General features: G+C 30.8%; 1 protein-coding gene across 6 annotated transcripts in view; it reads left to right on the top strand.

Moving 5' to 3' along the window:
- Positions 1–15,492, top strand: part of LOC118188759 (calcium-transporting ATPase sarcoplasmic/endoplasmic reticulum type-like) — a 164,602-nt gene that overhangs the window by 127,411 nt on the left and 21,699 nt on the right. For 4 of the 6 annotated variants that reach the window (XM_085813522.1, XM_085813521.1, XM_085813524.1 and 1 more), the window contains exons 15-20: positions 40–297; positions 2,087–2,305; positions 2,416–2,538; positions 9,170–9,230; positions 9,358–9,378; positions 9,735–9,886. In XM_085813522.1, coding sequence (XP_085669648.1) covers positions 40–297; positions 2,087–2,305; positions 2,416–2,538; positions 9,170–9,230; positions 9,358–9,378; positions 9,735–9,886 — 834 coding nt within the window. The remainder of the gene's footprint in view (positions 1–39; positions 298–2,086; positions 2,306–2,415; positions 2,539–9,169; positions 9,231–9,357; positions 9,379–9,734; positions 9,887–15,492) is intronic. The other 2 variants (XM_085813525.1, XM_085813526.1) reach the window with 1 other exon arrangement.

The following is a 15,492-nucleotide window of genomic DNA, read 5'->3' as shown; positions in this document are numbered from 1 at the left end:
TTTAACTGCCCTTATTAATATATGTACTTGTATTTTTAGTATAAACAAATGTTTGAAAAAGTGGGAGAAGCCACAGAGACTGCATTGGTCGTTTTAGCAGAAAAAATGAATCCATTTGGTTATAACAAAACTGGCTTAAGTCGTCGAGATGCTGCTGTGGTTGTAAATCAGGGTATTTCTTCAATGTGGAGGAAGGAGTTCACATTAGAATTCTCTCGTGATCGTAAGTCTATGAGTACATACTGCATCCCCGTAAAGGCAAATAGACTTGGAAGTGGACCAAAAATGTTCTGTAAGGTTGGTAATCTAGTTGTAAAATTTTAAGATATTTTTCTGCTGCTTCTAATTTTTATTTTGATTATTCATCTTACCACATAAAATTTTAATTGCATAGTATATTAAAAAATTGTATCTTAATTACGTATATATATAGAGAGAGAGAGATCTTCAAAGGAAGTCAATCTCATCTCCTATATGTATAGTCTTCCTATCATTCAATAATAAATTCCAGGCATACGTTGAACAAGTACTTTTTATAAACTACCTGTGCCATGAGTAGTAACTTTCTTCATCTATCATTTACTGTTTTATAGAACTTCTGTGCATAAATATATTGGTATTTTATTATATCTAATATTAACCATAATATGATTTTTGTGCCAGTATCAGTGTAATCGTATACTGTATAGTTTTACAGAATGTTTTGCGTGTACTCCAATTTATCCGATTTGTATGTGACTTTATAATTTTAAATGTATGGATTTTGTACTTTCTGTAAATAATTAATATGGTTGGTAACTTGTTTCATTCAGAAAGCTTTAATTCTGCTCATTGGTAAATTCTGTTATTCCAGCTATAGTCCTAAGGGCATTGAGATCTCTAGAAGGAGAATTTTACCATGTAGCAACTCTACCAGGGATGCCACATTTGTTCTGCGTGGAGGTTATAATTGGCAAATTTGGTTTGCTTCTAACTCACTTTGGGCCTTTCATCAGCCTTATTTGCTTAATGTAGGCCTGCTTTATCATTCTGGAAACAAAAGACAGATCCATATGTACTTCTAAAATGCATAATGATTTAAGATTTCATCTTAATATCATGGCCCAATATAAATCCATTGTCAGTTGTGCAGAGAAATGCATCCATTGATAATTATTCCTCTGCATGCTATCAGATCTGCACTGCTTATAGCAGTCATTTTTCCTAATATTGATGAGAATAATTTTGTCTGTGTTTCCATCATAAATAAATATGTTTAGAGTGAAGTATTTAAATTGAACCATGATTTATCACTAAAGAGAACACATGATCAGTATTGTCATTCAGCTCTTTTTGACACCAACACAGGTTAACCTTCTTTAGTGAAATACACCATTGGCTTTCTAGCATAAAGATTTTGTTATATTAAGTATTCTGTTTACAGTTTGCTGTAATATAAAAATTACTTTGGCAACTGCAAGCCCAAAGATTGTTAATTGCCTTGCTGTCATGCCTTATTCTTACGAGCAAGCTGCAGCACACAGAAATCATTACTTTCAGGAAACATTTAACTCTGTCACTTTGTTTCAGCTTCTTAGTTTGTTTTTAGAAGATTGTCTGACTTGAAACATTTAACCATTTTGTCATTTTCACAGTTCTGTACCCTTCTTTTAAATGGCCAGCATCTCTTCATCTCAAGGATTCTTTTAAATTGTACTTTAATGTCATGAGATAGTTTTGATTTAATAAATTCTCAAATCAAGGCTTGAACTGCAGAAATTTACTGAGGAAACATTCTTCGTATTTGCTTCATATGTGGGTGAAATCGGGGCACTTTTTAAGTTACAGAAGCAGAACAGAAGCAGATTAATTAAAGTGATCTGGATTACACTAAAAAAAAGGGGGTGGAATTTACCTTTTGCTCATTGTAAGGAAGAAAAAAAAAAAAAACAAATCAGATTAATTACTTCATGTAATGTTATTTTTATATTTTTAATAATAATTTTAGACATCTTTATGTGTAAGCCATCGATTCCCCCCTTTTTTAAAATTAATCATTTAGCATAGTTTTTCCATGACATTGCTGTAAATATTGCAATTATTTTAGGGTGCCCCTGAAGGAGTTTTGGATAGGTGTTCTTATGTAAGAGTTGGAAACACCAAATTACCAATGACTGCTTCAGTCAAAAATAGAATATTGGACATAACTAAACAATACGGAACAGGCAGAGACACTTTGCGTTGTTTAGCTTTAGCAACGATCGATAATCCACCAAATCCTTCTATTATGGATCTCGCGGACTCCTCAAAATTTGCTACTTATGAAGTAAGTTTAATCTAATATTCTTTATTGTATATACTTAGAAGATATGTAATGACACTAGAAATGGCATACATTGTTCATTATATACATAAATATATCTTATTTATATAAAGACAGGGATGACATTTGTTGGTGTTGTTGGAATGCTAGATCCTCCAAGAAAAGAAGTAAAAGATGCTATCAGGCGTTGTAAAGCAGCTGGTATTCGTGTTATTGTAATTACAGGTGATAACAAAGTAAGTGGTATTTTGTTTCGGACAATTTTTATGAAGTAAAAACTAAATATTAAGTGTGTAGAAGGAAAAGTATAGCATTTAGTTTTATTGAGTTCTTTAACAGCATCATGAATGTATATAATTTTGTTGAACTAAATATTTGTGTAATTCAGGGTTGTTACACTACCTGGAAAACCAGAAAAAGTCGGGGAATTCAAAAATTGACCAGAAAATTCCGGAAAAAGTCGGGGAATTTAAATATTTTATTCAAAATCTGGAAAAGTCAGGGAATAATGTATCCCGTGAGCGTCATTCGAAACCAGCTGGCTGAATTTTCACAGCTCCAATTAGATTGTCTTTTAGAAAAGCAGAGCAAGTTTCCAGCAACTTTGGTGTTCAGTAATCTCGAGAATTGAGAGACTCGCATGTGCATATTCAGTACGTACTGAACTAAAATATGTATTCTTGTATAAAACAAAATTGGTTTAATCCTAGTATACAGTACCATAGAGATTAGAATAGCCTCCATCTATTCTATTCTAACCTCCATGTACAGTACATACAGAATTTGGTGACATTATGATGAGTAGTAAATAGGTCGTTTTGGTGTTGGCCACAATTTTCAAATCATGCCAAGGCCATAGCTTGTATGAGGATTTTACTGCAAAATCCTTCAAACGTATTTTTTTTCCTTTTCAATAAATGCCTTATTTGTCATTTTGCAGTAAAAAAAAAATAACCAGTCACCTAGGCTAGCCACTTAATATAACTATATTTGCCAAAATATCATTGATTTTTCCAATTCAGTTTTTAAGCAATTATCTTTAATGTTATTCATATCATTTAATATTGCTTCTTCCCTCTAAATTTATTTATTAGTAGTAAATAATACTTTCTAATTTCAGGAAATTTTCTATGGCATAATCCTGAAACCAATTCTAGCAGTATGATGACATACCATCATGAAATTTAATGCACATATTTTTTTTGCTTATGCATGCTGTTAAATATAAAATACCTGAATTTATTTAAAAATATCATTAAATAGATTTCTTTCGTTTAGCTGCAAAATGTCTACAAAAAAAGAAATTTTTTAATCCAGATTGGCAGGGTTCGTACGGTCCTTAAAAGTCCTTAATTTTGGCCAAAATGAATAAACGGTCCTTAATTTTGCTCATTTGACATTTCTTATCATTTCTAATGATTGCCATTCTAAGTGTGAATTACGATTTCTCATGAATATGGAATTAAAATTACACGGCTCTTAACCAATCTGTTGGCGGATTTGCGTTGCAAATAATTAAAAAAAAAAAAAAAAAACAATTAGCTACCCGAACGAAAGTATCAATGTCTGATTGGCTATTCACCCAATCTTTCGAAACAGGTGTTATCCATAAATTGAGGCAGGTTGTGACGAAAGCGTGAAGCCGGAAGTTGTTTAAGAGGCGAAAGTGATGATGAAGGTGCTCGAGAAAAAAAAAGGGGGGATTCTGAAAATATTTGTCAAAATTAGAGCAATTCCAACCTGGAAAGCCACAACCCTTCCGACGCCAATAGGAACGAGATGCCTGGAAAGTGCATTTTCAATAAACTGTGGCTTCATCAAGCTGACTACAAAGACTGGATATTGATGGATGGCAATCCTTAAATGTGGTCTTTGTCTGAAACAAATTGAAATTTCTAGAATGGGAGAGTCAGCGCTGAAAATTCACATGAAAGTTAAGTTTCGTTTTATCATTTCAATTTGTTTTTACACGGTTTTGCTTAGCTTAATTTTTATGTTTGTTTCAATTAAACCATAAATTAATTTTTATCAGCTTCTACGAAGTTTATTCTTTTTTGCACATACTATAGGTATGGGATATCAAGATTATGAGTTTATTTCTGCAGAGGGTCTGTTATCGATTTCGCGGGAAATCTGTTGGCTCCATTTCGATTATAGGTCTCCAAGGGCAAATTCGGTAACGCTAGCCGAGAAAATGTGAAGTTCGGAAACACGTTTTGAAGCTTCAATAGACAATTAAGTATTTGGTTTAAACCTATGTTGTTGATAGTAATGCATAATTTTTGCTAATGGCGATACAATTATTAGTTGAAAATAACTAATTAAAATTTTTTTAATATTTTTAAAGCTGAAAACAACTAATTGAAACTAATTTTCCTGAATTAACTAGACGCAAAATTAACTTTCATAAATTACTAAAGTTATTGGTAGAAGTTTAACTGAAAATATACATTCCATATTGTATATATAAATATATCTATATTTATACAGTACAAAGTCCGAGGTCTGGACTTGTCGGGACTTCGGCGATCCCAGATTTGAGATTTTTCCGGATATTAGATCATTTTAAATCTACTAAGATGGCACGTAGAAATTAGAAAATTGAAAATATGAAATCATGATTTATGAAATAATGAAGCATTTATGATTTAAAGGGTATCAAAATTTACAAAAGAAAAGAGCTTAATATTTATATGTTTACTTTCTTAAGCATTTCTTTCAATGTGAGATGTTTGATTTGTTTTCTCTGCTAATACTTTAGACTAATACTATAGACATATAATTTCTTGTTCAGTTATTAAGTTCCATTGTTCAAGTCCTGTAATTGCTGTGTCGAGAATTCCGAATAACTTGTCAATCAAAATTTTTTCTCGTTCAGTAACCTCTCTGTTACTTTCTTCACTATCGGTAGCTGTATTTTCTGGATTTAGAACTATACTACAGATTTCGCCCTCCGTTAATTGATTGATGATTGGGCATTGTCATCGCAATGAAAAACTTCTGTTTAACTTCGCTAAATTCTGCCGCCTGGTGCGGCCATGCGAGCTCTGGCGCTGGTTCTGGCTTTATGTGAATAACAAATCAGTTATTCTTAATTCAAATAGCACTAAATATAATCGTTTGTCCTATGAGTATCATTAACAAAATCTATTTTTAGCATAAGGAAAGAAATTTCTGCTAAATCTCCCCTTGTCAACATTTTAGCGCATTAAACTTAAATCTGTAATCGGATAATACTCTGTTATTTGGCGTCGCTGAATGATTTATCACTCAAGTTGTCATCCGTTGATAAATATGCGGTGATGAAAACAAAATACAATAATGATTCGCGATTTCGGCATCAAGGATATAAAATATTAGTTGGTGTAAAATTAACAAATGTTTCGGTTTGAGATTATGCCAAGCAGATACGCAGCTATGGAGTCAAGTTACTAATCACACAAATTTATACTAAAATAATTATTTCTTCAATAATGAGATATTTTATTTAGCGCCAATGAGATTAAGATTCGGGATTTCCGGCATGTTTTTTTATGATGAGGGAAAAAAATCTAATGCGCGTGCGTAAAGCATACTCCTTCCCTTCAAAAAAGCCCTAAAAAATTGGTTGGTGGTGGCTTTGAGGTCCGGATTTTAGATCATTCCAGATATTGCATGTCCAGATCTCGGACTTTGTACTGTAATATATATATATATACACACACACACATACATCTTTCAAAATATAACTTATCAGTATGGATTCACTCTTTTAAAATAATTCTACTTTAATTAAACTTAGGAGATAATATAATCAATATTGCTTAGGAAATAAATTATATATATATATATATATATATATATATATAATTTATTTCCTAAGCAATATATATATATATATAGTAAGAAATGTATATTTTCACTATTCAAGTATTCACTGTGACAAGTAATCTTATCTTGTCACATGAACAGGCCTCTGTGGAAAGGGGCTCCTCTGTAAATAAAGCAATTGAAATTGAAAATTTAAGTGACTCATCATACATTTTTCAACGCACAGTATTTGATTACATAAAATTTTCTGGAGGTGTTCTTAATATCGAAATTAATAAAGAAATGAGATCAGCAGCAGCTTCTGCAAGGTCTAAATATATGCAGTATTTAGAAGAACAAAAATCTTTAACTAAATCTGAAAATTCAAAGAGGAAAAGAAATATTATTGAGGAAGAAATTGATTATATGAAGCAGAAGAACAAATTTCTTCAAAGGGACATTAAAGATGTTAATGAAGCTGAGACCAGCAGGAACATTGATTTGTTTATCAAAGCAAATGAACTTAGAAGAATAGTTAAAGAAAAGGAAATAGACATAAATAAATTAGATGTTAAAATAGCTGAAAAGATTTCAGGTTTAAAAAAAGCACAAATGTTTTGTATCTTTTATTGTACAGTTTATTATTCTAGTATCTTCCAAAAAACCAAGGAAATAAGTTGTCTGTTTACAAATCAGTTATTTTAATCTGCAAAATATTATTACATTGTGATTATAATAGTAGTTGACTGTGTTTAAATAAATATCAAATAAGTTAAATAATAATCATGTAAATCTCTAAAATAGTGACTGTTATTAGTGTAAAATACACTTATACATGTTTTTCAAGAAATTATGTTCCTAATTTAATGTTATCTACTTCATAACTTGTAGGGAGTTAGTAGTTTAATTTTAAAAATTGTTTTATGGTATGTATTAAATTGAATTTAATAATAGTGCATAATACACACTTCTGTAAGTTTCTTAAAGTGAAATTACAAGCATGAAGTCGGTTGTATGGATAATTGCTTTATTCTATTCATTTTTTTGTTTGCTTATAGGTCCTTAATTTTTTCTTTGATGGTCCTTAAAAGTCCTTAATTTTCATGTAGGGAAATGTGTATGAACCCTGGATTGTGCTATATATAAATGATATGTAATTGGAAAATTTTTAATTTTTCAAGTGGTACCATAATTAATTTACCTCTTAACACAGCGAAGGTGCATTATACGTGGATAGATTGGAATTTTCTCAAAATAAACCTGGAAAAGTCGTGTAATTTCATTCTCCTGTTTGAGTGGCAACCTTCTTAATTATGTTGCTTCTCTTTTATATGTATTGTTGATAAATTTCCTTTTTTTGAAATATTCTGGAACTCAAATGCCATTTTGAAATTTTTAATTTTAGGCTAGGAAATCTAAAAATGAAAGAGTACTTTTTAAATGAGTAATTAATTTTTGCCTTCCTATGTATTGCAGTATGTGATGAATTTGATTTCTGTAAGTTAAAATTGAGTTAAAAAACGATTACTCACATATTTTAAAAACTTGTACACTAGTTTCCAAAACCTAATGAAAAATCACAAACTCATTAAAAAATAAGCCAATCCTTATAAAATTTCAATATGATGTCAAATAAGAATTGCTGATTAAAACTGCAGTGTGCAAATTAGTGGTGATGTAATTGAAATAAGTTATCTGCGAGGAGCATAAAATTGCATGTTTCAGAGCAAGCCTGCAGATTTCGCTGTGATATTGAGAAAAGAAGTCTGGGATAGCCAGTTTGGTAACAATGACCTCCAGACATCATTTGCCCAAAGAACTGCAGTGGAAATGCTATGTGAGATTAGAGGCAGGACAAAGTCAGACAGAAGTGGCCATATGATTAAATGCAAGTCCTTTTTTGGTTCATAGGCTTTGGCAACAATTCCTAACCACAGATTCAGCAAGGAGAGCCCTATGTGAGCACTGATGACTATTTGTTTTTATGCTTACGAAGAAATAAAACCTCAACTCAGATCCTCTCTTGCTGCAGCCACAGGAAGGTTGTTGTCAAAATCAATTGTCCATAGAAGGCTTCACGAAGAAGGTCTGTATTCAAGGCAGCCGGCCATTTGCATGCTGCTCACATCACATCGTAGAAGGAAACATTTGAGGTGGCAGTTGGTGATAATTTCCTGTTACAGAACGATAGCATTAGACCGCACAAAACTCGTATCATGAATGATTATCTTCAGCAACAAACAATTCAGTGCATGGAATGGCCAGCTTGATCACCTGACCTGACCTGAATCCTGTTGAGCATGTTTGTTTTGCTTTAGAAAACCATATAGCTGCTCTCAATCCTCCTCTTCAGACCCTTACCATGTTTGCAACTACTTTGCAAGAGTAATGGCTCTGCCTTCAGAACTGATAGACTGCTTAATTGACAGCATAGCACATTGCTGCATGTAATGTATTGCTTCTGGAGAGATTATACTCCATATTGAGGGTAGTTTTCTTATACCAAACTGCACATACGATTTGTTCATTTTATACAAATACTAATTTCTATAACACCATAATTCTCTGGTAATTACTTTTTACGTTATTTTATACCTTACTATGTGTTTAAATCAGTGTCATTAAATTGTACATGTAACTTTTTGAGTAATCATTTTTGAGATTTTTCCTTAGTTAATGATAATCAGTGTGTTTTGAAAATACAATCAAAGAAAAAATAATTTTAACTGTACTTGCAGGCATTTACTCTAATCAAAATATGAAGTTTATATTTAGACTGGCTTTCTCTTTATTGGTGGTATTATTTATTGAAATGTTATATTGTGTTAATAGTTTAATAGTTAATTGCATTAATAGTAACCGAAGAGTTTTTCTGATCAGAGAATTCTTGAAACTTCTTTGGAAAAGCACTATACTTTGAAGTTTCCATATACTAGCATGGGAGTATCAGAGCTAATGTGTTAATGATGAGATATTTTAAGAACTTAGATGTGTTTCAGTTTTTATTATAATTTTTGATTTTATTGCTGCTGTAATTGTCTATATCTTGAAACTATCTGATATATTGTGCTTTTATAGGCCACAGCAGAAGCAATATGCAGACGTATTGGTGTTTTTGAAGAAGATGAGGATACTTCTGGTGAATATTTTTTTAAATACCAGCTATTCTATATATAATTTAAAAGTGAATTAATTTGAAGATAATTAAATAATAGAAAATATTTGATATTCCATTTTTTTTATCTTTCTCTCTCATGCTGCTTAAGAGGAATATTTGCAGAAAACAGGTAAAAAGTGAGATTTTCGAATCCTTAACAATACAAGTTCACTTAAAAAAAAAAAAAAAAAACTTTACTATTCTGAGGTGTGTAACCTAAACACAAAATGTTTACGTAGAAATTCCACATTTTAACCTTGCCATATATTTTGCCATAATTAAATACTCCTGTTCTTCCACGCTGAATACTATCTGGTGGAATTGTCCTATACATCTATATGTTTTATATCCTTAATGTCTTACTTGTTTTTCCCTTAAATTAACTTTTTATCTGTCAGTTAACATGTTTTTCAGATGAATATCTATTATAACATAACTAATTAATTTTTTTCTCATATTTTGAAATTTATTTCTTAATCAATATAGGCTTATCTTTTTCTGGAAGAGAATTTGATGAATTAGCACCATCTGAACAAAGGTTAGCATGCTCAAGGGCTAGACTGTTTTCACGTGTTGAACCTGCACATAAGAGTAAAATTATTGAATATCTCCAAGCAGATGGTGAAATTTCGGCAATGGTAAGAGAAGCAGTTTGCAGTTCGAAAAAAAATGGCACTATTTGATGTTGCAAAAGACATGTAATGCTTTCTTTGTATTAAATTAATTGTTTTTGTCATAATCCAGATCATTTTTTTTTTATTGAAGGATAATATTACAAGGCTCGTACGGTCCTTAAAAGTCCTTAGATTTTTTGGGATCGATTTTTGGTCCTTAAAAGTCCTTAATTTTGGCCAAAATCAGCAGAAGGTCCTTAATTTTAATCATCTAAAATTTCTGTCTCTTTTTACAATTGCCATTTTGAGTGTGAATTAGCATTTTGGAGGAATATTTTCGGCGATTCACTGGCATATATGGTTATCTTTTGTATGGGTTTATGTGTTATAATTTGTTTCTGTTCCTAATATAAATTGATGGGATACTCGAGTTTCTAAGCAAGAAGTGAGATATAAGCACTTCGAAATTCATTTTTTCTAATAAAGAGTTCTTAAACAACTTTTCGCTTTTGGAGATGTGAATTCTTTTATTAAACGGTTGTAAATTTGGTGACTTATCAACGTTTTGGCGATTTTAAGATCAGTTTCTATAGAAAATTTTCAATTCCGAGATCTGCGAATTTTTGGACGATTTTTTTTTTTAAACATCCTAACATTGATAAATTTCATTCAAATAATGGTAATATATTGAAATTATGTTTAAAAAATAACATTAAAACAAAACATTTTAAAATTTCGCTGTCATATTATAAAATTTCATTTTGGCAATTTATTATACAGTCAAAAGTCGTTAATCCGGACTCGTCGGGACTTCGGCAATTCCGGATTATCGATTTTTCCGGATTATAGATCATCAGTTTAAATCTCGTAAGATGGCATGCAGAAATTCTAAAATTAAAAATATGAAACTGTAATTTATGAAATAAAGAACAATTATGATCTAAAGGGTATCAAAATTTACAAAAAAAAAAAAAAAAGCTTAATATTTATTTGTTTACTTTATTAAACATTTCTTTTAATGTAAGTTGTTTAAGTTGCTTCAATTTATGTGATAATACTTTCTCTTTAATTCTATAAACAGACATAATTTCTTGTTCAGTTACAAAGTCCCGCTGTTCAAGTCCCGTTAATTGCTGTGCCGAGAATACCGACTAACTTGTCAATAGAAATTTTTTTGTTTTCACTAACCTCTCTGTCACATTCTTCATGTTTTATCCATTTTTTGCAGCAATTCCACTTTTTGTTTGTTGGACATCGAAACATACTTTCGTTTTGTAGATCCTTTGGAAGTTCCAGCATCGGAAATTCTATTTGACATAATCGAAAGTTCAAGTTTACTTTTATAAAATTGCTCTTACAGTCTGCAAAAAATAATAAGTGGGATCCAATTCGAAGATTAAGTAACAACAACGCAATCATTAACATTAACTGAAATAGATAATTAGATAATTTTAGCTTACACCGTCCGTGATACATTAAACGCGCAGGCGAAAACGTATTCTGCACTTGCGCACACGCATATGCGCAGTAGTCAAGATCTTGCGCACACGCGTAAAACGCCTGTGCGCATGTGCCAACGCAGCACATGCGCAGAAAGTTTTTAGCTTTGAGATCCGGATTATAGATCATTCCGGATTATGGGTGTCCGAATTAACTACTTTTGACTGTACAATATTTTGACTCTGAAAAATAATGAAGGTATAATGCTATAAAGCACAGTTTACGAAATGGCTCTTAGCAAAAGCAAAATTAGCTATGTAATTAGTTAAAAATATCTTTTTAATTTTTTCATAGTAAAAGTTTTTCCTACGTAATTGTCTCGGAATATTCAAATCTCAGAATATGTATCAGTTTTCTCTATAAAATAAATTTTACACTTTTTCCCTCCTTTTTTTTTCCAAAATATTTCTGCCTTTTTGCTGTTACTGAATTGGTAGGGATAATTTTTCTTTAGTATTTTGGGAAGTTTAGAAGGATTTAAAGGCAAAATTTATAAACCCATGGTTCTAGAAGATTCGAGAAATATGTGACAAAATTAAAAATGTCTCCATGATATCAACACGTAACGAATGTATTTTGCAAAAAGTTTACAATGTATTTCTCACTTTTTGGAGAACGTCTGGAAGAACAATGAAAACATAATATTTGAATGTTTAACTCCTGATATTAGAATCATTTTCTTAACATGTTTATCTTTCTTTTATTTTCTCTACTTTTCACTAGACACAAGCATAGAAAGTATCAAAAATGCTTCTAATCTTGTCACATGGGCAGGCATTATAGAAAGGGATTTTTTTATTAATAAAGAAATTGAAAACTTACAATTTAAAAGATTCATCTAATATGTTTTAATGCATCATACACAGAGCTGGCACTAGGCATTTTCCCACCTGATGCAATCTCTGTGGAGCCTAAATTCTGCTTCTAATGCCTGCTCTAAATTCTAAAAGTTTTGACATTTCTAGATTTTATTGTTCGGTGTGTCACTAAATTCTAAAAATTCTGCTACAGTGGCTCTGTAACCGGCCTTTACCATATATATTTCTTCTGAATGTTTATATTACTAAAGAAATTAGCCATTTTCTGTGCATTCTAAATGCATTTCATGTTTTTTAGAATAACGAAAATCTTTAATTAAATCCAAAAATTCTAAAATGAAAAGGAAATGTGTTGAAGAAAGAAAATGTGCAGTTATTATTATGTAAATTACCCAATTGTTTATGATTTCAGCCTTTACTATAATTTCCCATTTCTATTTCCTCATATGAAAGAGTTACTGAGCCAGATTAAATTAAAATTAAATTGTATAATCTTTGACACGTTTAGTTTGAATTTGACTGTTCTTGTTTAATTACATCACCATGAGCTGTAAATGATTTTGTTAGCATCAGAACATGCCTTTGTATTTTAAGTTCTTTTTATATAAGAGGCTTATTTAAACCTTTGTCTGATATTTTAGTTCTTTTCAGACGTAGCGATAGTTTGCTTCACATCAGTTGGGTTTTCGAGTATTTAACTTTTGCCAGATCAAGTAAACCCTCATAGGTACATTGTGGAAAGGTTGACAAGTTAGGAGAAAAGCAGTTAGGTTGATGCAGAAACTAGTGAGAACATTGGTTTGCATTTTGAGACAGATCTCTAATTGTTAGAAAAGATGCTTAAAGAGAAGGAAATCGATATAAACTAGCCAAAATGTTTGAGAAGGCTTCAAATTAAAATGACGGATAAATATTTTGTTGAGTGTTATTGCTACAAAACATAAATATTTTGTAGCTTTTAATGTGTAATTATCCTAATATCGTTTAAGAATCAATGTTATAAATTACATGTATTTTAAACTGTTAAATTTGTTTAGATTTTGATTTTAATAGGGCTTTTTTAACAAATATTGTTAAGAAATAAAATTTAATTGTGGCCATGTAAATGCATAATGACTAAGGTTATCTAATTACTTAATTTAATTATTTATAACTAACTGCTTACCCTTAAAAATTATCTCTACGTATTAAAGCAAGTTATTGCCTTTCATTAATACTCACTGTGGTCACAAGATAAAACATAAAAATTCAAGTAAAACTTATTCCTTTGCATCTAGTGTGATTTAATATAAAACTGCTTATCACCTCTGGTTCTTTAATGGTTTATTGGAACCTTAAAGTATATTAACTGGGTTACAACCCCTAAAACTGTATTTGAAGCTACGACACTAACTGCATCAAACAGAGCCCGACTAACTTTCAACACTTGCCAAACTACATCAGGACATCTGCCTACCTCAGGCCTTTAAGGTTTGTTCTAATGAGCAGGTCTCTGTCTAGACAAGCAGCAACAGTAACAGAATTCAGTCTTTTGTTCTGAATCATGCTGATTATGATCTTACTTCTCATTTTAACCTATGCCGTTTGACATAAAATCTACCTGCTATTTACTCAACCTCTAGACTGACCAAGTACGTGACAAACTGAGACATTTAAAAAAATCAACATAAAGCTAACTGTGAGTAAAACGTAAATGTCACTTATCTTCTTTCAAATATGTCCATCTGTTGTAAGTGTAAATATTTAATGCTACTTGATAAATTTCATAAAGTTTATTTTATTCTCAAACTTATTAATAATTATGTTAATTAATTCATGTTTAGTAATAATGCAGACTACTTAGAGATCTATTATATTTTTAGGATGGTATCACAAAAGTGAAATTCAGGCATAGATAATATTTTTAATTGAACTTATTCAGTTCCCATTTGCTCATAGGTCCTTAATTTTTTCATTAATGGTCCTTAAAAGTCCTTAAAAGTGCTTAATTTTCGTGTGCAGAAATGTGTACGAACCCTGTATTAGAAATACCTGTATATTTAAATTGAGAATTTTCAGGGTATTGGCAATTTTGATCACTTAACGTCTTTTATGCAAGTTATATATCCTCTATTCGGTTATTTAACTGATCTTTATCTTCTGGGGGATATGGCTGTTAAAAGAATCATTTGTATTATGTAGCCTAAACCATTTTCATATGACAAAGAGAAGCCAATTTAAATCGTAATTTAATACTTAACTGAATACTTAAGATTAATTTTCATTAAAATTAATAAAAATTAATTTTAAGTATTCACTTTGGTAGTTTAGTAATGGGGATTATAAAAAGAGAGAGGTATATATGTATATGATTTACTGTAAAGTTCTATATACATTTTTAGAATAAAACAAAATACAAGTTTTTCTTACAGTCAAAAGTCTTCAATCCGAACTCGTCGGGACGATTCCGGATTATCGGTTTTTCCGGATTATAGATCATCAGTTTAAATCAGAAATTTTATTAGATTGTGATTTTAATAGGGCTTTTAACAAATATTTTTAAAAAATAAGTAAAATTTAATACAGTCAAAAGTCTTTAATTTGGACTCGTCGGATATCGGCGATTACGGGTTATAGATCATCAGTTTAAATCTGGTAAGATGGCATGCAGAAATTATAAAATTAAAAATATGAAACTGTAATTTATGAAATAAAGAGCAATTATGATCTAAAGGGTACCAAAATTTACAAAAAAAAAAACTTAATATTTATTTGTTTACTTTATTAAACATTTCTTTCAATGTGCGCATGCGTAAAGCATACATTATAGATAGTCAAAATTAGAAAATTGCAACCAGAAAACTATTTGATGTGTATTCGTGATATTTATAATGACGAGGAATTTGATTTAAATCATATCAAAGGCGGAGTACATAGAGATGAAATACTACATTTAGTAAGGAATTATAAGCCAAATAAAATAAAAACATTTACCCTGAAGATAACGATAGTGCTCACATATCAACTTCCAGTTCATTGCGTGCCTCGATGTCCCCTACCTACCCCCTGCGGCAGAGCAGCGTGAAATTGATAAACAGATTTCGGAATTCTTAGAGAAACACAAAAGGACCTTTATCAATTTTTTGCAGCAATTCCACTTTTTGTTTGATCGACATCGAAACATGCTTTCATTTTGTAGATCCTTTGGCAGCTCCAGAATCAGAAATTCTTTTTGACATAATCGAAAGTTCAAGCTTACTTTTATAAAATTGCTCTAACAGTCTGCAAAAAATAATAAGCTGGATCCAATTAGAAGATTAAGAAACATTGCAT

Source organism: Stegodyphus dumicola, chromosome 3, assembly GCF_044657685.1.
Source record: "Stegodyphus dumicola isolate Sdum_Otavi_A_Nest chromosome 3, ASM4465768v1".
Taxonomy (NCBI): Eukaryota; Metazoa; Arthropoda; class Arachnida; order Araneae; family Eresidae; genus Stegodyphus; species Stegodyphus dumicola.
This window is presented reverse-complemented; position numbering and strand designations above follow the sequence as displayed.